At 39.0% G+C, this 25803-nt stretch overlaps 1 protein-coding gene across 6 annotated transcripts in view; it reads right to left on the reverse strand.

Annotated features, from left to right (window-relative positions):
• nedd4l (NEDD4 like E3 ubiquitin protein ligase) overlaps positions 1 to 19581 on the reverse strand; it is a 38396-nt gene extending 18815 nt beyond the window's left edge. The window contains exons 1-8 of one of the 6 annotated variants that reach the window (XM_025062122.1): positions 19239 to 19581; positions 18118 to 18191; positions 14123 to 14204; positions 12636 to 12674; positions 11596 to 11649; positions 2825 to 2860; positions 1800 to 1850; positions 115 to 176 (exon numbers count right to left, since the gene is read on the reverse strand). In XM_025062122.1, coding sequence (XP_024917890.1) covers positions 115 to 176; positions 1800 to 1850; positions 2825 to 2860; positions 11596 to 11649; positions 12636 to 12674; positions 14123 to 14204; positions 18118 to 18191; positions 19239 to 19283 — 443 coding nt within the window. In that variant the 5' untranslated portion in view covers positions 19284 to 19581. Of the gene's footprint in view, positions 1 to 114; positions 177 to 1799; positions 1851 to 2824; positions 2861 to 7073; positions 9019 to 11595; positions 11650 to 12635; positions 12675 to 14122; positions 14205 to 18117; positions 18192 to 19238 lie in introns of those variants that run through there. The other 5 variants (XM_008326068.3, XM_017038711.2, XM_008326065.3 and 2 more) reach the window with 5 other exon arrangements.
• Between the last annotated feature and the right edge of the window lie 6222 nt (positions 19582 to 25803).

A 25803-nucleotide genomic window follows, 5' to 3' on the forward strand; every position in this document is an offset into this window, starting at 1 on the left:
GGGGTGGGTGGGGGGGGGGGGGGGGGTGACAGTGAAGAAGCTGCTTCATTAGTTGACAAGTATTTTCCATTATCACATGCCGTATCACATTTTCTGTAGGTGGTAGAAACTGACCTTCTGGGGCGCAACAGGAAGTCTTTGAATGTGTAGGGACGTTCCATAGCTGGGTCCTCCGTCTGTAATTGTAGAGGAGATGCACATGTGAGGCTGTATCAAAATATCAGAGTAGAGAACGCAGCTGCAACCCCTCGGTGCAGCAATCACAGGTTCATTATGCAATGATACGCGTCTCCGTTTACACACTGAAAGGCAGAAAGGTGCTAATGCCATTCGACGCAATCTTCCAATGTCTTGACGGGGCCAAACCAGTTCACACCGGCTTTCCAATATGCACTGCTTTGTAATATCACCGGTTCGTGTAGTTACAACTCTTTTTATGGCCATATAGTGAGTAGTGGGTTATTGACCATGGCTCAGACATTTATGTCCCCAGGTGTGTTTTTAACCTAATGTTTCCATTGGGAATCCATAAAGAGTATGTTTTTTTGTTACTAATGTTGGAAATGTCTTTGATGTTCTCTCTCAAATTCTGTATGAAGAATCGACATTAACTTGTCGCCCGACACCGAGCATAAATCACAGCACGTCATGTGTGACAAACGCAGAGCAGAACTTGAGTGGGACGTCCAGTCGGGTTTTTACGCTGTATTCCCTCTGGAGCTGAACTGTGTTTGGAAACATCTGAATGAGTTTAAAGTTCTACAAGGTAAATGCAGCCACCAGATTGCTTCTGGATGAGTCAGCAAGGCTGGCCTGATTCAGAGGAGCTACAGCAGAAAATAGGTGATGACTAAAGTAAATTCCAGTAACTATGAATAAGACAGGCATTCCGCCGCCGTGAAGTCACGTTAACCTGATGCTCCAGACCCAGATGGTTTTAAGACGGATTCTTACTCGCGGGTAATTTACCGGTCATCTCAAAAGAATAATGAATCATAGAAAAACACCTATTAAATGCAGCACACAGCACCGAGTCAAGCAAAAAAATAAAAAATAACCTACTCATCCTCAGCCAATTACAATTCTGCTTCAGTGAGATTTTTAAAGTTAAGCTGCCTCAGCCGCATCGGGAACAAATATTCACTAAGAAGTCCAATGACTCCACTGATTCATATGACTCAGCTGTTGTTATTATCTGCTACTAATTTCTGGGCCTCATGGGAGCCAAGCAGAAAATTAATAATTAACCCCTCTACACACCTTGTACTCATAGGTTTGCCTCTGAGGTTTTTACAAGGCTGGGCCCACATGAAAACAACCATAACAAGTCTGGGAACATAATTCTGTTGAAAAGAGAGAGAGAAAAAAAAAAGCAGATATTATCAATGTCTTCAGTAGACTAGTTCATAGTTTCCAAATGAGAGACAGCATTTGTTTACATTTCACAGGCAAAGCTTTTTCCACTGGCTTTGACACCGGATCTCTTTCATGACAGCGGCCCTTGTTTACATTTTAGACAACGCAAGTCCAGTTTCTTATTGAGGAGTGTGTAAATACGACAGCAAAATACTCCCGGAACTTTCTCAAGCCAGGTACACGACATCACACTAAACACTAATACCCACAACTATCGCAGAGGTCAAACGGGCAGAGCACGGTGTGAGATAAGAAAGAGCTGAGTCTTCAAAAGGAACAAGTCTGGCCACGCAAACCACTCACACACACACACAAACACACACACACACACACACACACACACACACACACACACACACAGCCCATGAATCTGAACTACTTACCGGCAGATGACTGAGGGGAACATCAACCTGACCAAGGAAATCATCTCTGGTCTAGAAAAAAAAAAAAAAAAAAAAAGGTTAATTCAGTTACGTAATTTAAAAGATGATTCTACACCAACACCAGGAAAGGAGTGAGAGGATGACACAGTGTTGAGGTAAATTATCTTGTGAAAAAAAAAACATAAAGTTAAGGCATAAGTTTGTGTAAGAAAATCTAAATTTTAAACTTCCATCCAGGAATAACCACAAGTTTTATTTCTGAATTCTTGTGGAGACCCAAAAATCCCATGCGCTGACAAAACAGCACATCAATTACGGTACAAACCATTTCAAATCAAGTTGGTACACTTCCCTAAAAAAGCAATAAAAACTCAAAGCAATCATCCATGAAAAACGCTGAATCTAAAAAGCAAAATGACCTAAAAAGAACTAAATATTTTTACTGGAAAAAGTTTTTTTTAATGTTATAATATGCAAATTCTTAAAATAAGGAGTGTGCAAAGTCATGTTTACTAGATCACAACTTTTATAGTAACTATACTATATAATGTATACACAGACATATATATTTATACATATATGTCTGTGTGTATGATGTATGAAGCTAAATATTTATTAAAACAAAATATTTAAAAATATAAAAACTAGTAACATGGGCTTTGATTCTTTATTGCTGTTTTTCAAAGTGTACCTGTTTACAGGTTTACAATCTTTCCACCAGGCCCCAATCCAAACCCAGTTTGGATTTTCATTATTGAAAAAAAAAAAAAAGTTTCAAATTTCACAGGAGGAAGAACCCAGGAACCCATCAAGGAAAAATTAACATCCATCGTCACCAAACAGAAGCTCTCAGGTAGAAATGAATGAATGTCACAACAGGGAAAACTCAGGAAAGGTTTCCATGTGAGAACGCATTTGATTTGTTTATCATTTCCACAGTGTTGATGCAGGCTGAGAGGAAAGAAGGAAAATTGAAGGATGATCGAGGTGAAGAACAACAGGCCCGAGGGGATTGTCTGAATTACCTGTACGATATGGAAAAGCCCGTTCTTGGAAGATCCCTGTGTGTGGGACACAGGTTATTTAGGCAACATGACTCACTCTTTACTTTAACCACTCACTTTTAACAACAATAACTGTATAAAATGTTGGATAATAATGAGTTGGTCCAGTTCCTTTCATTGCAAACTGCAGTAACCTGTGGATTGTGGGATATTAATTGTTGCAGCACGGGAGCAACATCCAGAGTGTGAGCCACTATAGTCAGTCTGAGACTCATTTAATGCACATGGAAGTCCTGCAGACGTAATCAATAATCATTGTAGCCTTGGAGAACCACAGAGGAACCTTCTGAAGCCACTCATTTAAAACGCTTCTTGAATTACCTCCATCTAACAACAAACAACACATTATTGGTTAACGATGATCTTTGACCACCAAGTTATTTCTTCCCAGGTTTCATCTTCTTGAGTCAAAATGAATGTAGTTGCGACTACTGAATATGATGAGCTGAAATTTAAACAAGCAAATCAATTATGTAAATAATAATATGCATTTTCAGGGCTGTAGGGGGAGCCACCAGAGCAGGCATGGGGTTGGGGGGGCTTGGTAGTTTACCAGTTTAACGTAGGACCACTTTTAGAAATAAACGATTTGCACACATACTTGACATCAATTTACACTGAACAATTAACCTAATTCTGTACCAGTATTGGTACTTGACCTGATACTTCATTTAAATATTTGTACTCGCACTCAAAATGTGCCATTCAAGGGACCTGATACACAGTGATTTATTCAAGCAGGTCAACAAGTTTTGATACGGTCACCTTTGCGGAGACTTATTTAAGGAATATTTTGTGTTGAAATTGTTCATTAAAACATGAAAATAATGCCACACTGTAATGCAGTACTGGTGTGAAAAGCTCAACTCACTGTTTTTTACTCGTGTGAAAAGCTCAACTCACTGTTTTTATTTTATTTATTGTTATTTATTAATATACCAGTGTCATTGAAGTGTTGTTTTTAAGACTTTTTGTGGTTGCGACTCTGAATGGTTTGATCCGTCAGAATAATGGCTCACGCTGAGATGAGGACGTACCAGATCCACATGAGTGACTGCTTTACTCTTACTGTGAGGATCGAGTTTAAGGAGCTCTCTCCACTATTTACATATCTGAGATTCAACGTAGAAAGGTCACAAATAAATCACTTTAAAACTAAATGACCGTCATTAATGAGCATGTGTGTAATTAGAGACTTGTGAAGCATCTGTCATTTCTTTGACGCACAAGTCCTCCCAGAGACACACCTCAAACTATTCCTTCTTGGACAGCCAGAACCACAGCACAATGACTTATGTTCCCCTTTGGACTGAACACATTATTTCTTTAGCCCACATTTACATTTTAAAAGAATTAAAATAGTGAAGTTTTAAACTTTAGAGTGAGACTTTCCAAATTGCAGAATCGGCGTGCAATCTTCCCACATGTTGATTTGTGACCTGTCATGTGGCTTTGTCAAGCACTTTGACACATTGTCATTAAAAAAAGCCTGCTGTTTATCCAAGTTAAAAACTACAAATTATTGCTAGCACCAGTCAAGCCGATGAGTCAGCGTGAGCTCGGACTTTGTGGCGGGAAAAAAAAAAAAGAAAAGAAACAGCCTCCAGTAGTACAATCGCTGTTTCCTATGGGACACATGTAATCCTATAACACAGAACTGATGTTTTCTTTTCTCAACCATAACAAGTTTGTTTATGCAGAGGGATATAATTGCACAGTCACTGTCAGGTCAGAGTTAAGTCTCTCAGCTGCCTCCCAAGGCCAGATTACACACTCAGAGGGAGAGCGAGGATGCCACTAACAAGCCGGAGAGGGAGGAGACACATGCAGAGAACCGACAGAAACACTACAGACCCTTTGGTCATTTGGAAGCTAAAAAAATAAACACTGCTGGTCTATAAAAGTGAACAAACTATTTCACAGTTTCACATTTTCTTCATGTCATCCTGAAGTAAAGAAGGTAATTTGTTTTAAATGTACATTTTTAGTAGTACTGATGCCAGTTTGTTTGTATCTTTATTAACTAAAAAAGAATTTAATATTAGAGATTTTAGGTTGAGATTTGTCAAAGTCAAATCTGAATTATACTCAATGGTATATTTTAAATTATTAAACCTTATTTTAAGTCATTTTTAATTGTACAACACACCACAACATTATTATGCCTTGGCTTATATATTGGTAAGATGATAGAAATGAAGCACAGACAAATTTAAAAAAAAAAAAAAAAAAAAAAAAGAACAGGTCAGGGACAGGGCACACCAACTCTGAATATCCAATGCTCAAAAAGTGAAGAAAAAAAATACAATATTTGTACAGCTGTGACGCACTTGGTTTTTTTTTTTCTGCTTTTCAACACAGAGACTTGTGCAGTGTATATTATATTAAACAAATATCTGGAGTGGACACAAAATAAAGTGGTAAATATGCTTTTTTTGGAGGGGTGAAGGGGGGACAAAAAATAAAAAACAACCTGAAAATGAGTTTTTTATTTGGGCAGTGTGAGTTCAGAGAGGCCAGGGAGAAAGGAAAGAAAAATTAAATAGAGAATTCTGTTCAAGTATTGAACCAAAATACAAAGCTAAAAAAATAAGCTCAGATAATGAAGATGAGCTAAATCAACTCATCTTACATTTCTTATTTAAAATTATTTTAGCATTTACACAAACTTTACTTTTCCTCTGTGAGAAGTTCCTACACGTCCATTTATCTGGAATACACAGATCTCTGCAGAGACACGATGACACAAAGCAAGTGTGTGATAGTGTGTGAAACAGAGGAAGCGCGAACAAATCCAGCCTAGAAAGTAGGTGTGAAAAGGTCATGTGACCTACTTAAAAGTCCCAAGATGACAAAACTGAAAAGCTCTTCACCAACAAAAGCGATTTGAATCCCTCTCACACGCTATTGGACCAAAATAAACAGAGTGCGCCCCAATCCACCTAGAATCCCATCACAGGTAAATATAGTCAACCCTTTCAAGAGGTGTCTAAATGGCAAATGGGAGGCATTGAAGAAGGGATTTACAAAGGCACAGCCCGGGGGCTTTACTGTCTGCAGCTAGTCAGGATGGCACATACAGAAGGAAACACATGCACAGTATCCAATGCAGTGGCTTAAAAGGGGGGGGGGGGCACCCCAAGTCAAGGCCACCAGTTAGGAAAACCCATCATTATATTCTAAATGTGGGCTGGAGTGGGTTAAAGGAAGTGGGGTTCCCTCAGAGGAATGTATTTAAATATAAAAACGATGTGATCTATATCTACACATATACAGACGTGTGTATACTGATCAGATCAGATTCAAATACTGGATTGGCTGAATGGCACGCACGGAATTTCTAGGAATTCTACCTCCATCCACTTCCTGTTCCTGTACAGAAATGTTCAGCAATAATCAAACTCTTGATTCATCTTGATTAATTAATCATGATTAATTATGGTCGCAATAAATCATGATTGACCAGATGACATTTCTTAATTGTAGACAAGGCTTGAGTATGAACTAGTAAGAGCGAGACAACCCAGCTTGTCTGACCTTGTACAAAAATAAGCAAGAAATTATTTAGAAAATCTACATCGACATCTTGTGCCTCATCAGTCACAGCAGCAGTGAGAAGGACACAGGTCCAAACCAGTCTAGAGCAACAGCCTCTTCACCACGCTCAAAACCAACAACCACGCTAGAAAGAGACTAAATATAGGAACAGCTTTCTCTCAAAGATCAGTGCAGCACTGCAGTTGAGCTTAATGACCAAAACTAAAAAGTACTACTCTTTCCAACAAGGGGTTCTTTATACCTGTTACTGCGTGTAACATTTTATTTAAGTGCCACTGTAAACAGCAAGTATTAATGAATGTGTTTTCCACTACTGGAACCAACACAGGTATAAACACCTACAGATCCAGGACAGAATCTGACAATAACATGAACACATTACTTTCACAAACAAGATGCAGACCATAGAATATATCTTTATTTTTCTGTTTCTTAATAGATATGCTATTTGGTGTCTCTTCGCTAAAATATATTTAGATATTATATACTGTGTTCTACCTCTCTCTTAACTGAGCTCATGTTTTTGAACTATTATTAATTACATTATTATTCAGGCAGAAGGAATAAAAATCTCCTGTAAAGTTTTATAGCTACGGGACAAATATAATTTAACATGTAACCATCGCAAAAAAACTATGCCGATAATGATTACCTGGGAATTGTTCAGCACTGAATTGGCGTTCACATCCGGATCCCCACCTCCACCTGAAGTAAAGTAGATCTTGAAATGAGGCTGCCTTCTGGGAGTATCGCCACTGATTTTAAAAGTACAACCATCCGATTGGTCGCAAGTTTCCATTCTCTCTGTCTCGCTGTCAGTTTGTGTACCATCGGGGCCATCTGAGCTCCTGCCCTGATGTTGATTTTCCACCAAAAGCCTCTGATACGATGAGCTTCTTCCCAGTCGGATTTTGGGGTAACGCAGTACACGGCCACCTCTAGAGCTGGCAAAGCCGATATTTGTGCATTCTTCCTGCGGTGGATTGGCCAACTGCGTGCTGTGGCTCTGATCCTGGTTTTGATTTTGCTGGAGCTGAAATACCAACCTCTGAGTTCCACCATTAACACCCAAGCAATTGTCTGAGCTCTGCTGTTGGCCGGACCAGCCAGCATAAGGAAAGATTCTAAAATGCTGACCATCAGAACCATCAGGAGGGGTTCTCTGGATGCAGATTCCACCCACACTGATACCTGGCTGTCCTTTGCTGTACACTGTGTACCCATTTGAACCGATGCTGAAGACCCTACGTTTGGGAACGCTCGGCTCTGCCACAAAAGTTGCAGAGTTTAAAGAATCGGGGCAGCAGTAGGGTGGAGGTGGCTGGTGTGGAACATCAGTGCTCCCCTGTGGTTCAGGATAGGCAGGCGCTGGTCCTGGAGGAGAATAACACGGTGGCAGAACATCATCTTCTTGGCCACTGGACTCTCCATTACTTGATCCGTTAGAGCGCTGAAGTGAGATGTGCATGGAGGAGCTCTTAGTCGGACGTGGCTCACTGAAGGCGGCGAGTTGTGGTATAAACATCGAAGAACTGCGTTTTAACAACGGATCGCGATGCAAGTGAGAAGATGGAACCTGCTGCTCAGCTTGCTCCTGAAAAGGCCTCATTCCCAACGGTGGCTGAGGGCCGACTGCTGTGACCACATCACTGTCTCGCCGCTGCTCCTCAGTGTCTCCTTCCAGAACCTCAGGGGCCGTGTTACTGCGACCTGAGCTAAAGTACAAACGCAGACGTTGTGCCATTTCCAACCCAGGTCCCAGAGCTTCGCTGCCTTTTACTTTCTCTCTGACTGGCTCTTCAGACCCTCTGCTCTCCTCTCCTCAGTCTCTGTCTCTGACTGTCGCCTTCTTCTCTCCTTTTGCTGGCTAGATGACTGATCCCCTTTTTTCCTCCACTCTCTCCCGTTCGCCCGCCCCCCACCCCTCTCCACGCTCTGTCCAAATCCTTTCCACAACTTTCCTCCCACAGTTAAATCTATGGAGCAAAGCAGTCACAAAAACTGCATAGCCACCAGAAAAAAATATGGCACGTTTACACTGCACACTAAATGAAGTGAATCCTAAGGAAAGGCAAAGGGGGAAAAACTTAAGATCCATGTAAGTCAGACCTTTAGCACTACCATGCACTAGCGACAGACAGCAGAAATAGACTGAGCTGAGTGACGGCCAGCATTCCTCACATGATTGGATAAGAGACGCTGGCGCTCCTGGTTTCCGGGGTGACAGTGGGTTGTCTGTCAGTCACATGACTTCAAATGGCCCCACTACCTCCTGTTACAACCTCAAGCTGCCCCCCCAAGGGCCAACACACTCCTGACTCAGATCCTGTCAACCTCCGACTGCTGACATGATCTTTCTTAAACCTCTTCTATTCATCCTTCTTCATGTCTCCAATTAATGACGTCCCAAAAACTAAACCTTATTGTCTACTACTGCAGTTTGCAACAGGACGTATTTGTTAAGCATCTTAATCATCTTAAGGTTTTAAGCAACCATAAGCATACTTACGTGAAATAACAACTAGTTCTATAATGGTTTAAGGGCCAAAAGAAGAGAGAGGTACAAAAAGGAAAAGTCCATTTATTTCTGATCCGTTTGCAAATAATTTTAAACTGCAACCACCAGAAGACAGAACTAGTTCTATAATGGGTTAAGGGCCAAAAGAAGAGAGATGTACAAAAAGGAAAAGTCCATTCATTTCTGATCCGTTTGCAAACAATTTTAAACTGCAACCACCAGAAGACATCATTTGGTGAATCAAGACCTTTTCACTGACAGCTTGAGGAAGATGCTGCTAAAAATGGTCAAAGAAAAGGGAGGCAGCAAAGTGGGGAAAAGAATATCCGTCAGATTGCTGCTTTGATGACGCAGCTCTCTCCGGGGAACGACATCCAAGTCTTCACTAAACTGAACAGACACTCACCGTCTGCCATACACAGGCAAGGCCCCGACTGCGGGGTGGTTTTATAGGCCATGCTGTTTGCATCACGCCGCCTCAGAAACAATTGAGCTGTCAGCCGTTGTCGGCAACGCTTGAATGCTGAGTATGGGTAACGGCTTCAGTTCATCATAATACAGAGACACATCTAACTTGCATTCATGAAAAAAAGAAATCTTATCTCTTTGGACAGCAACATTATTCTCCGCTACTCTACTCTCCACTGTATGATAATTTCTGACTGATAACTTCTGGACATTAATCAAAATCAAGCCTGCTTTTTCAACTCATGAGTTACTCTCTAAACATCATCTATTCTGTAGGAAGCAGCTTTTTCATCCTCTGTGAGAGTTTCAACTCATGAGTTACTCTTTAAACATCATCTATTCTGTAGGAAGCAGCAAGACACGACAAGTTGGTAGCCAAGCCACTGACTGCCAGTTAAAACTGAGTTATAATTAGAAAAAATCTGAAGAACACATTTGTGGACAAAAGAGCATTGAGCAGAGAGATATTTGTCAAAGATGTTAAAAAAACGGAACGGAAAAGATTTATGTGCAGGAAAAGGTTGCAGCCAGTTAAGCTTAGTGATGACGCACTGCCTACAGTGTTAGGTGCAGTCAATAACAGGGTGCATGAAAAATTTACAAAGAACATTTTCTATATAGCAAACAAGACATTAACGTGTGGTTTTATAGCAGCTAGTCTAGAAACGTGTTACAAACTAGAAAATGTCCTTCACTTTTTTCTCCTTCCAGTCTTTCTCTGTGCACAGAAAAACTACAGAGGAGTTTAATACGTCTGGAGAATTAGTGTTAGTCAAAACACTGCAATGTATCATACCTAATATCGCACAAGCTCACGCTCACAATTTTATGTCAAACTTCATTTCATCTGACAAATGAACCTTAAATTGATGGGTGCAAGAGAACAAACAGACTCTTTAAAGAAACTCTGTCCAGTGTCGGAGGAACTGCCTTGGTATGCACATAGAGGCAGACAGAAAAGCGCCTCCTGGCAGACATATAAGGAGAAGACAGAGACGAAGACTGTCTGTGCTGAGCTGTCTTGTGTCATCCTCAAGTCTGCAACAGTGCAGCCCCTGTACTGAGAGAATAATGAGAGCTGCCCTTTTCTTATCGGCCTAAGAAATAGCAATTGTTTTCTGCTGAAAATGTGAAACATGCCCTCCGTCACACATGGGTACAGCACGCTACAATTTCAGCAGATGAAAGAGACTGTCTGTTTTTTTCTAAAAAAAAAATAAAAAAATCTTGCAGGTTTGACCTGATTAAATTTGCAGGAAAGGTACAGAAGGTAATTTTTGCCAAAAAAAAGACTCCATCCACAGCAAAAACCAGGCGTACTCCCACGAAGACCCCGCTACGCAGTAGCAGGAGTCCTGATGCCGTGAGGAACAGAATGTGCCTTCACCAGCCAAGAGATTCTATAATACCATGGGATGCGTCTTGTTTTGCTCTTCTCTAAACACCACACTTTAGATTAAGACCTCCAGAGTCACACACAAGACACAAAAAAATGCAGCTGTCCTCACATCTGCTGCACCACAACACAGAACAAAACATTTGCTTTATTTAAATCCCAAACACTCCGCACACCTCAAACAGTTAAGATCGTCGCTTGACCTAGAAATATGAGAACTGAGACATTCTTGAGTTCTTTTTAATTACTTGAACACTTCAAGCTGTTTTATGCATTCAATGTAAAATGTGAAACTATTTTAAAAAAATTTAGAGTTCTCTTCTGAGGGAGAATCTGAGAAGCCTGACAAAGAATAAGGGTAAAAGTTGTGGAGCACAGTCTTAAAAAGCAGAGAAAGAAAAAATAAGTGCAACAATATTGTGCTTCTGTTCACTTTTCTACACAGCAGTTAAACACGCAGACTGATGTTCACCATGGAAACAGTGAAACCAAAGCTAAAACTGGGGAAAAATTGGAAAGGTGATTGTTTTATCTTCTAATTCCACATGAAGGATTAACGAGTGTGTTGCCGTTTTATAAAACAAAGTGAACCTGGTGTTCTTAAGTCAAAAGAACATCTTGGAAGAAAGAAATGGAGGACGTCATTTAAAAAAATGGAAAAACAACTGTCTGTGTGTGAGTTTACATCTGCTGAGAGCCGTCAAAATGCAAAAGACTGGATATAAATATATACAGTGTGATATAAGCAACAGAACGAGTGATGGGTGTGAACGCATATCGTATGATTCTTACCAATCTGTTTTCATCAAACACCTCGAAGAGTAATCTGTGATTCTGTGGGCAAACCTGTTGGCAAAAGGGTTAGACACAGCACATGAGAAACAGGGGTCATGAAAGGTCGATGCAGTTACGATCAGGGATGTAACGATACACTCAACTTAGGATACGATATGATACGATTCACAATTTTTTTTTTCATAAATTATTTTATTACGTTTTGAAGCTAGATTAACTCCAGGCAAAGTCTGACCAAATACATTGATCCTTTGTAAACTAAACTAGTCTTGTTTACCTAATAAACTGAAGTTATCTTAGAATTGACCTCACTAACTGTCAATATAAGAACAAAAGAATATTTGAAATAAAACTTACTGGAAAGAGTTCCTTTCTTTATAGAAACAATGTGATGTCTTTGTTTAATAGCGGGTCACAACCAACATTTTTAGGCGCATACCGCCACCTAGTGTACTAGAGTGTGTAGTCTCATGGTATCACCGGTGACTTTTTGCGATAACGCAGCCTACTCCTTAGGCCTTGATGTGCGATTCATATTTTATTTCAACCGATCCAAATACAGATACGTATTCGTTACAGATTCTTTTTTTCTTTTTTTAATCAACTCACGATGCATCGTTACATCTCTACTTACGATGTCTGAAAACACTTCATGACTAGTATTCGTTACAGATTCTTTTTTTTTTAATCAATTCACGATGCATCGTTACATCTCTAGTTACGATGTCTGAAAACACTTCATGACTAGTTACTAGAAGCTGGACACTCTGTTCTACCACAACATTGAAATGTAATTCTTATATAAGGGAGGGGGAAAAAATAAATACGTATGCTAAGGCTCAGATTGTAAAGTCTAATATTATCTGTCTATTTACAGTGGTGGAGGAGGTGGGACTCTGTCCTCAGTTAAACTACGACAAACGTTTAACAACTGCAACGCCAGCACGCTGCATAGATACAAATGAAACAGTGCAACTGTTGCAGTGAAGGAGCGGAGATTTGCTGACGTAAACAAAGACGATGAAATGTGAACTCACTCTGAAGTAGAATTCCTCGTTCCATTTGGGATTAAGGGTCTGAAACGCAGAGAAATGAGTTTTGTTTAGATGCTCGTACACTGTACGAGGTGTGAAATAAAGCACTGTACACATCACTGGTTTGAACACATAACAGAACACATTTATGAAAGCCGTCCAAAGCAGAGTGGGAGATGAGAGCTTAAGTGAGATATCAGGCTCAGTCTCGTGAGTCAATGATCCTCTTACGTTGTTAAGAGAAGCTCATATGTGTCCCAATGATTGGCATTAGTCCTTGGCTAAGCAGCCAGGTGGACTCCCGAGGATTTTTACTCATATTTTTACCACTGGGAATAAAATCAGTGCACATATATACGTAGGCTTTTTTGGAGAAAGAAAGAGAATGTGGATAAAATCTCACTTGAATGAGTCACGTTGGTTACCAGTGACAAGGTTTTACTGCAGCAATTAAAAAACCTGCTGATATCACACTAACAAATAAACAACCTAAGAGGTATTTACACACTTGAACATGCACAATTATCTTTCAATTATTAACAGCAGTAAAATAATATAAATAGCTGCTTTTTGTAAAGCCTCAGTGTGCTATATAGTCACCATGGTTTTGCTCTGATTAGCTTCATTCTGGCATTTTTAATAGCACTTTTCCACCAGCCATCCACTGACTTTAAGCAACAAAGACTCCATCATGAGTGTCCCACTTAAAAGACAGAGAGAACCCACAGAAGAGGTGAGCACTGATGCTCCTTCTGCTCTACATAGCAGTCTATTGTCAGCTATTTTTATCCTATAAGGCCAGCATGGCCACTGGCAACATATGTCTGCCTGCATGGAGGCCTGACTGCAGCAGAAGGTTGGCTGCCAGCTACATGTAGCTATCAGCAATAATCAGGAGAAGGGGAACATTTGAAGAAAAAAAAAGGGATCTGCTTGTAAAGACAGGCTATGGGATTGTGGTAAAAGCAAAAAGGTATTATCAAAGTTTCCTTCCTGGCTACAATACATTTCCATTAATTCTCGCTTGGGTCAGGAAGATGCTGAGCACAACTGTTAACCCCATGTGTTCATCAGTGTTGGTGCTGAAGTTAACATTTTCATTTAAGTTACAGTCTGCTTCTGAAGTGAGATACCATCTAAAGTGGGTTTAAAGTAATAGCAAATAGCTCCCTCTGCTGTGGACAGATTTCTATCTTAACCCAGGCAGCCTGGGGGAAAGAACCTGCCCACTGTTTCCCCTCTGGATTTCCCTGAACCGTAGAAGGAATCCAAGCCGTCTAAAGTCTTCCTGGCAATCTCAGCATGACATAACAGCTTCAACCTAAAGAAACCCGGCTGTTGCTAACGTGATGTTAAGAATTCACAGGACTTAAATCTCTGGCTTTAAGAGGATAAGCAAACCACAGAAATAACAGCTGTTGGTCTTGTGTGTATGCAAACAGTGGAAAGAGAACTGTTTTGTAATTTTTTTTCTTAATTTGGGCTCTTACCTTTTTGATGGTTTTGGTTTGGACTAAGGCAAGCTCTTTGTTTTCATCCGCGACATAGAGGGAGAGTTTGACATAAGGATCACTGTAAAAAAAAAAAACAAAGAACGAAATAAAAGAAGTGTGTGAACATTTCAGTCTACAGTACACAACAAAACCATACACCTAAGTGAACCGGTTTAGTAGTCCTTTGCTGATTTGTTACCAGTACCTATGGTTTTACAGCACATAGTACCAAACCTCACATGTACACACTGAAAAAGTAACAGTAAGGAGTTTTTAGATGAAGCTTTATAAAATGTCTCATTGACGAAACAGGTTTCTAAATTAGAACCTGGAATATGTATTTATATGTATTCTTTATTTATTTTCTGAGCGGAACAAGTAGTAAGCAGCGCGTTTGTGACTGTACTATTTAAAAACAGCAATGAGGGTAAAGAGAAGTTGCTGATGGGGCAAAAAATGTCTGGCAGATTCCGTGTGGAGAAGCAGAGCAGCACTATTCACCTGGCACCTTACTCATCTGATCCCCATCAACAGGTAACAACAGACACAGAGTCAGGTTTCTCTTTTTTTTTTTTTTCAAACACTCCCCCCCACAACTGTGACAGTCAACCTCTTGCACATAGACTTATTTCCTGCCTTGCACATGATGATGTTGGTCTGACGCAAGCTGGGCGTGTCACCTGAAGTTGAAGCGTCAACAAACACATACTGGCTGTTGGTAATTTAATATGTATTTAAAGCATGGAGGTGAATTGGTGAAATAAACCTTTTTTTCTGCACTGTGTGTAAATAATAACGTGTGTATCAACTGTGTATTAGAGCTGCAACACTTGGATGGACGACGGAATGAATGGACACACATTGTACCTCATTCAGCCCAGGAGCTAAAATGCATTAAAAAACTTCCATTCAGCGTGACTGAAACGCCTTTGAAACACCCCTTTAAAACAAACAGCCCTGAAATACTGTAGCAACTTTTGTCTACATCACACTTTGAGAAAGTAATAGATTAGGTTAGTTCAGATTAGATTAGATTAGACAACATTTATTGACCTCACACTGAGGAAATTGTTGTTTGCCCCCATTTAATACGGTGTAATTAGAGTGTTGTAGTACCACTAGGTGTGCTCATCTTGTGTGGCTGTAAAACATCATGCTTAAGGCCACAAGAAGAACAGCGATAAGTCGTGAAATCCTTCACACCAACAGCCTTCACAGATAACACCAAGAAAGTGAAAATTGCCATGTACTCCGTGAAATCTTAAGTGTTATGCATTTGATAAATCTTAAACAGATGGAATTGGTTAGATCTATGAAAAAAAAAAATCCTATCCAAATTACATTTTCAAACAAAAGAATTACAAATGCTTTTATACGACTTCTACTCTCAATTCTCATGGGATTCCACTGTTCTATTTTTGACGATCCAGACTTGATATACACAATAATCAGATTTCAGTGAGGATATGGGATAAATTAGATTTAACCTGTCAGGTAGAGACGAACCGCACATTTATCTAGTGCTGCCCACTAAGAAGGAGTGGTGGAAAAAGACAAGGAGCAGAAATGATGAACAGTAAAAAGGGTCGACAAATGTTCCCTAAGCCAAACTTAATTTGGTTTATGGCTGAGTAATGTCTCCAGTAGGCGTGTGATTAAGTATCAATATTTGACAGCACTGTCTCAATTTTGTTTTACAAAAAATATGCAAATATTAATGGCGTTGGTTCATTATATTTTGCTGTTAAAAAATTGATACAGTATCATGAGACGAAACATCGCAATATTTCAGTGTATTGATTTTTTTTTTTAAACATCTAGTCTCCAGGATCCTCATAGCCTCTAATTGCATGTTTGTGCAGTTCTATTAGAACAATAGATGGTATGCTGATTTTTTTTTCCTCTTATCTCCATCAATCTGTCAACAAAAAGACCAGCTAAGGGCAGAGAGGGGAGTTCAGGTCAACACTGACAGATGAAAACTAACTGCAAGAATCTGACTGAAATGGACTCTCTGTGTTCTGTTGTTTCCTTGACGTCATTTCCTTACATTTCTATTGCACCTGACTAAAATAACAAAAACAAAACTTTGGGGTGTTTAATTCAGCCACAGAAAAAAAACAACAAAGCAAAATACAATGGAACAAAGCAGCAGAGCAGAACTGGAGCAAAAACAAGGTAAAAACAGGCCAGCACAGAACAGTTTGAACATCTTATGATGAGACAGACTGCCATGTCAGCGATGTTTCTTGCACTGACATATTGAGACATCAACCACTGTTTTTTACTTTTCATTACAGTCCAGTTTTCTCCTGACCAAAACTGAGCTTTGTGCCAGCGAGATGTCAGGATGATACCACATGGAATTTTGCATTAGACTTGCCCTCACACAGAGGTTTACACGCATCTCAAAAGACTGAAAACAGGAAGAAATGGGTGAAATTGGCAACAGACCATTATATCACGGGTGCCCACAATCGGCCTATATTGAAAACTTTTATTTTAATTATTTTAATTGCTCGTGATCTACCAGCACCCCATTTGCAATCTGCTAGTAAATCACCATCTACTTATTGGGTAATTATCAGGTAACTGTGTAAGGTGATTCCTCACAGTCTAGAACTGATTCCTAAGGATGGAAGTTAAGATCTGACAGATCTGAGTAAACAACTACCAGTTTGACCTACTTCTGTATTTGGTGCACTTCTGCCACACATATCCATTTACATAACCAAGTTTTTCCCATACAAAATACAATGGACGTGAATGGACTTCAGCCCTTTCTCACTGCTCAAACATCATAACTTAGATACAATGGACTTTAGTTTACATATGGCATCCAAAGAATGTGTAAACTGCACACTTAGGTAATAACAATTTATGTTGTAGAATTTACATGTTTTTAAAGAGGCAGCAATATATTTTCTTAAGCCTGAGGCTGCCTTTTGTTTCTTAAGACAAGATGATAATGAACGTATAGCAAAAGCAAGATGTAGTAGAATAGTTGTTAAATCCACATGCTGCCTCGGTTAAACAACCCTTTTGCCAAGCAACATTAAATGACCCAGAAAAAACTGGGATAAAAGCTGGTCTAATTCTCTAAAAGCTAAGATAAGTTTATGCAGTATTTCGTCTCTTATGAGATCCTCTTATGTTCCAAGATGGAACAAGAGATGACACCATCCAATATGAATTGACATTCATTTGTCAGATAAGCAGGTTTCTGCTTTTTACTCTAAATTATACTTTATTTTTATTCATTAAAAAAGAAAATTGTACCTCTAAGACTAACTATCGAATTAACTCCAACAGGCCTTTATCACCCTAACCTGTCATCACATCCTGAGGCATGTTTTCCATCCTTCAAGTCTGCGCTGAGAAAGCAAATGTAAACAAGCCACACCTCATCATCATAAACAAAGCCCTGACCAAAAAGATCACAACAACCGCTTCAGTGACTGCCTGTGATCACGTCGCTGTGTTGTTCACAAGGTGCACTTGTGCTGCAAACTAGGACCTGTTGTTTGGATTCTGTTTGTTGTTTCCTATGGTCCTTTTATCGAGTCCAGACGAACACTTTGAAACTTGTCTTTCCACATCTACCTCCTCCTAAAATATCTTTCATTAATATTGTAACACTGTTACAACTGGAAGCAAAGTCAGATTGATGAGGCCAGATGATGATATAATGCCTCAATGCCCCCTCCTCAGTCAAAAAAAATAGTACTAGGTATGTACTGTATAACTGTTAGTCAAACAGTAAGAGAAGTTGGGTATGGGTTAAACTGGAGAGACTGGTAGGTAATCATTAATTATCATTATTTTCAAGGCTGAAGTTCAAGGTCTTTGTAAGTGAAGGAAATCTGTTAAACTGTATTGAAGTCTGCTCTCAATGGTTAAGAGGACAGACTAGTAGAGACCCTCAATGACATACCAGTGTAATTACTTAGGGACTAGTGACAATCTAATCAATTGTTTCCTGCGATTCTTACCTGGCTCCAATGATGTCTTTCTTCGCCAGATCGATTCCTGCGATGACCTTAACCCGCAGCACTCTCGTCTCATGCTGTGGAAACAATAATAGTTCATATCATGGATTCAAACTGGATGGATTCAAAATTAGGTCTTGCTTAAAACAATTGTTAAGAATTTCCAAATAAGATCAAACATAATATATGAAATGAAAGTATTCAAACTGTCACATTTTGAAAAACCAAACTAAATTTACTATAAAAGACCCGACTTAATTATGTTGCAAAGTTGACGTTTGAACGTACATGTTTTCTAACTAAAATTTCAAAGAATTCAATTCAACCAACAATAAAACTGCATTAGAAAGCATTCTCTATTTACAGCACTATTTTGAAAAGGAACGTCATCTTAATGCAAGGTGGTACAAATTCAGCAATATCTGAGAATCTAATGTTTAGCTTCTTTATTTTCTCTATTTTAACACAGAGCCTGTATTGTGTTGTCACGTAATTCTGATTCATTCTCACTGTCCGCAACCTGGCTTCACTATTTCTGTCTGCATTTAACATCGTGTCTGGTAAGTAGGTGGTTGGTATTTGACAGCTGCTGCTAAAGAGCAAATTGTTTTGTTTGTTGAGTCGTGACTTCCATGTAAAACACCTTTACATCTGAATAGCAACTCGAGTAACGCAAATTCGCATGGCATCTCTTGGAATTAGAGAGTCAGATGTCAACCTAGTTCTACTGTGAAATATGTAAATATGTCGATTATCCTCAAACTGGTTTAGTGGTCAGTTTACCATAGGGCAACTTAGATCACCGACATGAGGCTGTTTGTTTGACAGAGTGGTTGTCCGTAATTACATCAGCCTGCTGTCCACCAGAGGAATACATCCATTATTCCAAAGTGAACACGGTGCGGGGCTAACACGCTTGTTGGACAAACTGTTGCAGTCGTCCCCAATAGAGAGGTGAGTGAACTAGTGCACTAGGATGTTGGCATCTGCCTGAACGTTAACTGTGGAATGTTACCCCAGGGAAGAGGGTTGGTTAGCCGTGGCTAAGGTCTGCGCTAGCAGCATTCGGCTGTACGATACACACATTCACGGCGACAAATATATGAATGTATTATTAGGCGTACCTCATCTTCTGAAAGTCCATATATTGGCTCGAAATTCGTAGCCATATAGCCTGCGGTCCGAGCTTCATACACTACAACAAGCCAGTGAGCGAAGCTAGCGAGCTAGCCTTGAACAATAAAGTCCCACTTTTCCTCTCTGTGCTGGTCCGTGATCGAATCCACGGAGAGGCCAAGTCGTCTGAGGGATTGCTGTCAACCAGGTGTCGCAAAATCTCTCCAGGGTGGTCCTTCCAGGACACAACTGGGGTTTTCGTCTCAAAAGTGTATCTACCAAACCGTTTTTGCCTTAGACGAATCGCTATTGTCAACTCCGGGCTTATCCTCCCAAAACGATTTGACACTTGACTTCCTCCTAACGGCTCACCCAATCGTAGAACGCTTACGTATGAATGATGGGAGTGCCGACCAATGACATCCGTCAACACTTTCCCGACGCTTAAAATATACAGAGGGCGTGGAGCTGTGCGTGCGTGTATGTGTGCGTGTGCGTGTGAAATTTAAAAATTAAATTTGGAATATAACACAGTGCATCGCAGCAGTGACACGGCCAAGCGTTACCAGAGGTAAGGAAAACCAGTCGCCAAAATGGATTGAACGTCCTTCTTCTGTTTGTGCATAATATTGGAGTCAGAAATGAAGGTGTGGATACAGGAAAATTGTGTTTCATGAGTCAAATGATGATTAATGATGGCCATTATTTAACCATAGGTTCGTACACGTCAATTCAGATGCGCATGTCTCATATCCAGTAGACAAACGCTGAAAGATAATCACAGAGTGCACCTTTAAAGTGAAGCCAGTCTAACAGAAGTAGCAACTACAATAAAACTTTACACTGTTATATTGACAATTGATGTAATTTAAAGCCCTAATACATTTAAAAATATATAGATAAATAAAACATATTTTTTATTTATTAAATATATTTTAGGAGGCTAAAAAAAAAGTAGGTGCCAAAGCACCATCTGGTGTCTAGTCTGACTCAGGTTTTTGTCTCGAGTCTGAGAAGTCGTCATAAAACCTCAAGAGAAAATGAATGTGGGTCTCAATATTTTAGCAAAGGTTTTGTCCAAAGGCAAACGTCATTTTATCCTGCTGTTTTCTGTGATCACAGTGATGAGCCATAAAACAGGTAACAAATAAAACATTCATGAATCCGTCTTCCGCCCACTCACAGTCATAGAGTGAACAATTAATCTTGTAATAATCCTGCATTTTTCTTTCTGTGTTTGTGTGTGTGGTAGGGGTGGTTCTTCCACCACATGAGAACATACAGAGACCAGGGATTGAAGTTCAAATATCAGAATTCAATTATTGACCATTGATACGCTACATAAATACTGTACGGTAATCAAATCATTTCTATTGTTGTCATTACTACTGCTTTTTTTTTGTTATACTTTATTCATGATTTTTGATTAGTCTCCATTCAAAGGTAACTACAGTGGAGCTCATAATTAATGCTAAAACATTTACTGATGCTGCATGAATAATTTAAAATCCATGAATGAGAAAACTCTTTAGCTCAATTGATAATGGGCGGTGCCCTTTCCTCCAAGGCCTGTTTCATTAAGTTGTCATTGATAATGCCCGGGCTGTGGAGCATCATTGACATTTCTAAAGACATCAATAAGATGTTTGCAGTGATACAGTTTTAATACCCAGCGTGCCGTTTGGTATGTAGGGCAGCAACGAGGGACATGAATCAATTCTGTCAGTCAGTCTTTAGGTGTCCAAAACACTCACTCTTGGGTTGTTGTCTCTTCTTTTTTTTTTTTTCTTTTATGTACAGCAACATGTGTGGTGCTGTCTGTTTTTTTATCAGCATACGTCCAATCCATGTTCCTCACTTTCTCATTTGGGTCTCTGTATTCTCTTAGTGTTACTTTTCAATAAATCTCATGAAATCATATTTGACCAGTGGACTCATAAAACCAACATAAACCCTAATAACCCAAAAGTCATACTGGCTGTTATTTCCTTATACATCATAGAAAAGTCCCCTCCAAACCCTCCAAGTTATATATTTTTCAACAAAAATACACCTTTTTTGACATAGTAAAAGAGCTTTTAAACTACTGCTAAATTAAAAGTCAAGTCATACAGGAAGAAGGATTTGGCAACATGTAGCTACATGAATCACTCTATGTTTCCTTTGCCAAAAAATTACAACAAAATACAGTAGTTTTCACTCTGTTTTTTTTTTTTTTGTGTGTGTGTGTGTCAGATATTCCTGGCGCACCTGTTTCCTGGTAACTCTCAAACATACTGACAATGGCTCCCTGATGCCACGAACCTCCATGCAAAGTAGAGAGAGTATCTGTGCATGACTGCAGTACGATACATTGTAGCAATTGTATGAGGCCCATGATATCTTAAATTAATTTAAAGTTAAAGTGAAATTACAGGTGCATTACATTTAGGCTTTGAATATAGGTATTCTGTGCATGAAAAGTGCATCTGTATTCATTTGGTTCAGATTACAACAAAAAATTACAGGATCCACAAAATTACGTATTTTTTTATTTATCTAATGAACTGATTGTATAGTTTTTTAGGTGGGAACTGATTTTCTTCTTTTTTTAGTTTTTTGATCTACATATTTTCAACACTTTCTTTTTTAACACTTTTTTTTTTTTTTTTTGATTGGTCAAGGTGGCTTTGGAACCTAGAATCCAATGTTCTTGTCCTATGTTAGTTGTCGGCTGTGGGCTAGATCAGCAACAGATTACCTTGTCATTGCGCTTTCAAAGACAACCACTAGATGGCAACACACATTCATGTAAAAAACATTTTAACCTTGGTTTTTGAACGCTTCTCTCACCAGTAATTACACCCTAGCCCCCTCCCACACCCCCACACCTCCACTGCTACTCACACAGAGATTGAGAGTCTAAAATCTTTTATTCGAATTATTAGACCTGCTATTAAAATATTTTTTAATTCTCTAAAAGACACCCAAAAACCAATTCATTTGCAATCTGAGCACACAAATTAATACGTAGAGATAGATTTATCTTCAATATAAAGTTAAAAATATATATATATCAATGTTAGTATTACTAAGGTTAATCATAACTCTGACCTTGTCCAAATGTCCGCTGGCATTAATCGCAGCGGGACTTTGAAACCAGGGTGAGGAGCAGATGGACATATTATATAACATTATTGCTGTTAAGTACAGCAGTCGGCCAGAGATTTCCAGAACCATCCTTGATGGCAGACCGTCATTGTCGCTCACTCAGAAGCTTCTTTAATATATTATTTCTGTGCTGCTGCTGTGTTTGACTGTTCCTTTTAGTCATTCCTTACAAAGTGTATTAGCTTTACCGCCTACAAAACCTGCAATTGCAGTACTGTGTCTTTAATTAATTTAATTAGGTGTATAAATTTAGCCATAATTGGTCTTGAAATGTTGTTTGCAGACAGACTCACAACTTAAGGTGCTGCCCTTTGTTATTCCCTTACATTTGTAGATCTGTTCCCTGGGGTTTTAAACAGTGTTTACCATCACATTGTTATTACTTCCGAATGTGGTTTTACATGTTAATGTTACACCTATTTCCTGGCACTGGCTGTTCCACTTTCCCATACTTCGTCTGACATAAAACAAAACCAATGCGTGTGTCGTCTATCGTTACGAGATTTCTGTAGGTGTGGCGTTCCACCAGGAGTAGACAATGACTAAAAAGGAAGTGCGTTTTTAAGGACAATGCTGGGATACTGAGAGACAGATCCCAAAAGAGACTCCTGAGCCTCAGGTTTGGTAAAGGAAACAAGTATTTCTTTTCCCCATCTCCTGCGTACTTTCCAGATGGCTGAGGGGCATTGGGAATAACTAGTACATCATTTGTGTGCATTCCAGGAACTCAAGCATTTTTTTTTCCAATGGTGTCAAACTCCCGGCCCGGGGACCGTGACTAAATGTCAATAATAATTTAATTTTGTCGTTCTTGGTGTCCACACCATGTTTTCAGAATCTTGTATTGACACATGATAGATACCATACTTCAAGGTAGTTTTACCTGCTAGAAATGTTTTTTTTTTTTTGGATGAAAAGAGAATAATATGGCACATGTTCTTTTTTTACTTTTTTTACACACTAGGTTAACAGTGAAATGGCTTCACCTTCAGAGTGGGTGTTTTAACCACAGGTCATGTAGGGATGTGCAGAGGAGGGGAAATAGGGGACGTCACATCCTGGGAGACATTACTATGTTTACAGCTCTCAATAAGAGGAACCAGATATTGCTTCGGCAGGACGGAGTGTTCTGTTTGTCACATTGTGTTTTACAATATTTGTTCATTTGCGGAGCGCAGAAAAGTTACTAAGGTAGCAGCAAACAAGCATTTGTGTTGTCACGGAGAAATGAGAATTAATTACAAAGGAAACTTTCCTTTGCTCTACCTTATGATTAAAGTTTTTTTTATACAGTATCATTGCCCTCTGACTGAGGGGTTTATACGTTTATTACTCTTTTTTTTATGTTTTTATTTTATTCTTTTACAATGCTTTTAAAATCCTCGTAAAAATGTCTGAAATGTATTATCTCTGAACGTAAATCTACCTGTGAGAAAAGTGTTCACATTCTTTTCCTTTATCTAGATCATACGTGTCAAACTCAAGGCCCGGGGCCCAAATGCCAAGCCGTTTTGCACAAGCTTTAAAAGCTCTTGACTTTAAGTGCTTTTTAAACTTGTGCAGCATGCAGCAATGTTTCTTAACCTATGAAGTAAAACGTTTTTTTATTACACAGCAATGAACAATATTTTTAGCTTGAAATAAATAATAATCAATTGCAGAAACATGTATTGGTCTGTTATGGAGTAGTTACATCTATACCAGCGGCCCCAAACTTTTTTAGCACCTGTTACTACAGACTGGTAGCAAGGCGCTGAACATTGAAGGATCATTACATTTTTTAAATATTTTTTTTATTTTAAAATATTGCCAGATTATCTTTAAATAAAGAGAGTAAATGGATATGACTGGATTTTGGGGATTTTCTTCGAATTAAGCAAATTAGTGAAAATTAAGCTAATTTTTTTCCCTGCGCCCTATGGACTGGTACTGGTCCATGGACCGGGGGTTGGGGACCCCTGATCTATACAGTCTTCCATTTACAACCGGCCCTTCAAGGGGAACTGTGTTGCTGGCCACCGGTGAAAATCAGACACCCCCGATCTAGACAATCAATCGGGCTCTTTTACAAAGTAGAGTGAAGAAAAAAAAGAATCTCTGAATCCATACAAACAAAATACAGAAAATGTACAATATGATAAAAATGAACAGAACAAATTTGTTCTACCTGGGAGGATAATAAAAACTGTCTGTATTTTGACTGTCTGTATCTTTCTTTTCTCTCTTTGGGTCACATGGAAACAAGATCTCCACAGGGCTGATCTTATTTAAACTTACACAATGTGACCAGCTCCTTATTTTGTTCCCATAACATGAAGCAGTTTAAACCTCTATGTCCAACTCATGTTTTTGTCCTTACATTAATTAAGTGACCCATAAATAAGGGTTTGCGCAAAGGCAAACACACACACACACACAAACATAAATGCAGTAGGGGCAGATTGTGTTGAACCACATTGATGTTTTTGTTCAACAATACAGGTATTTTAAAACCACCCTTCTTTTGGAAATAGAAGTCAATTTGCTGTTCCTAACATACATGAAACGGTTAAATGTATTATTTTATGCAGCCAGTGTGAAGAGGCAGAGCTGTAACGTGATATTACACATTGTCTGAATGTGAATGGGGACAGCAGAGGCCATGTTTTCTGGAAGATCCAGTAGAAACATAAGAGAAAATGACATGATTTCTAGACAAAAGTGAAGAAAATACTACTGTATATATTTTTTTAAAAACCTGTTCTACTTGTGCATATTCATCATACTGCTGTGAAGTATTTGCTGATTAACTGATAACTAACTCTTAGTCACCACCAATATACAGTAAGCTTCAAATAATTGAATCTGGTTTTTTTTCCAGTGAAGTTTGCTCGTGAGATTAATAACGTTCTGAATAGTTTTGACTCAAATAATAACAGTACGTTTCTGCATTACTACAGACTGCATTTTCAGTACCCGTGTACTATCAGTAACTGATGGGAGGTGTAGCCTTTGTCACACCTGCATTATTGAAAGTGTCAGTGTCAGCCTACCTGTAATCTAAATCCTGAACCTGGGCACAATGTATTAAATCAAACTCAATAAGATACTATATATATACTTATATATATAAAAGTAGCTATATATATACTATATATATATATACACATATATACAGTATATACTATATATATATACTCCACCCATAGGCATCATTTAATTTATTTTATTGTATACCTTCATGTACATTTCTTTCACTGCACTGTGTGCCACAACAAATTTCTATTTATTATCCTATCCTTAATTCGTAGGTGAAAACCTACCTGGCAATAAAAACGTTTCTGATTCTGATTCTGATATAAAACCCACACTGCAGTCTAAAAATAGTATATCTTACATAAATTAATGTATAAGTTAATGTACCTTGAGATACATGGGCGCATA

This window comes from Cynoglossus semilaevis, chromosome 14 (assembly GCF_000523025.1).
Source record: "Cynoglossus semilaevis isolate Cse_v1.0 chromosome 14, Cse_v1.0, whole genome shotgun sequence".
Lineage (NCBI taxonomy): Eukaryota > Metazoa > Chordata > Actinopteri > Pleuronectiformes > Cynoglossidae > Cynoglossus > Cynoglossus semilaevis.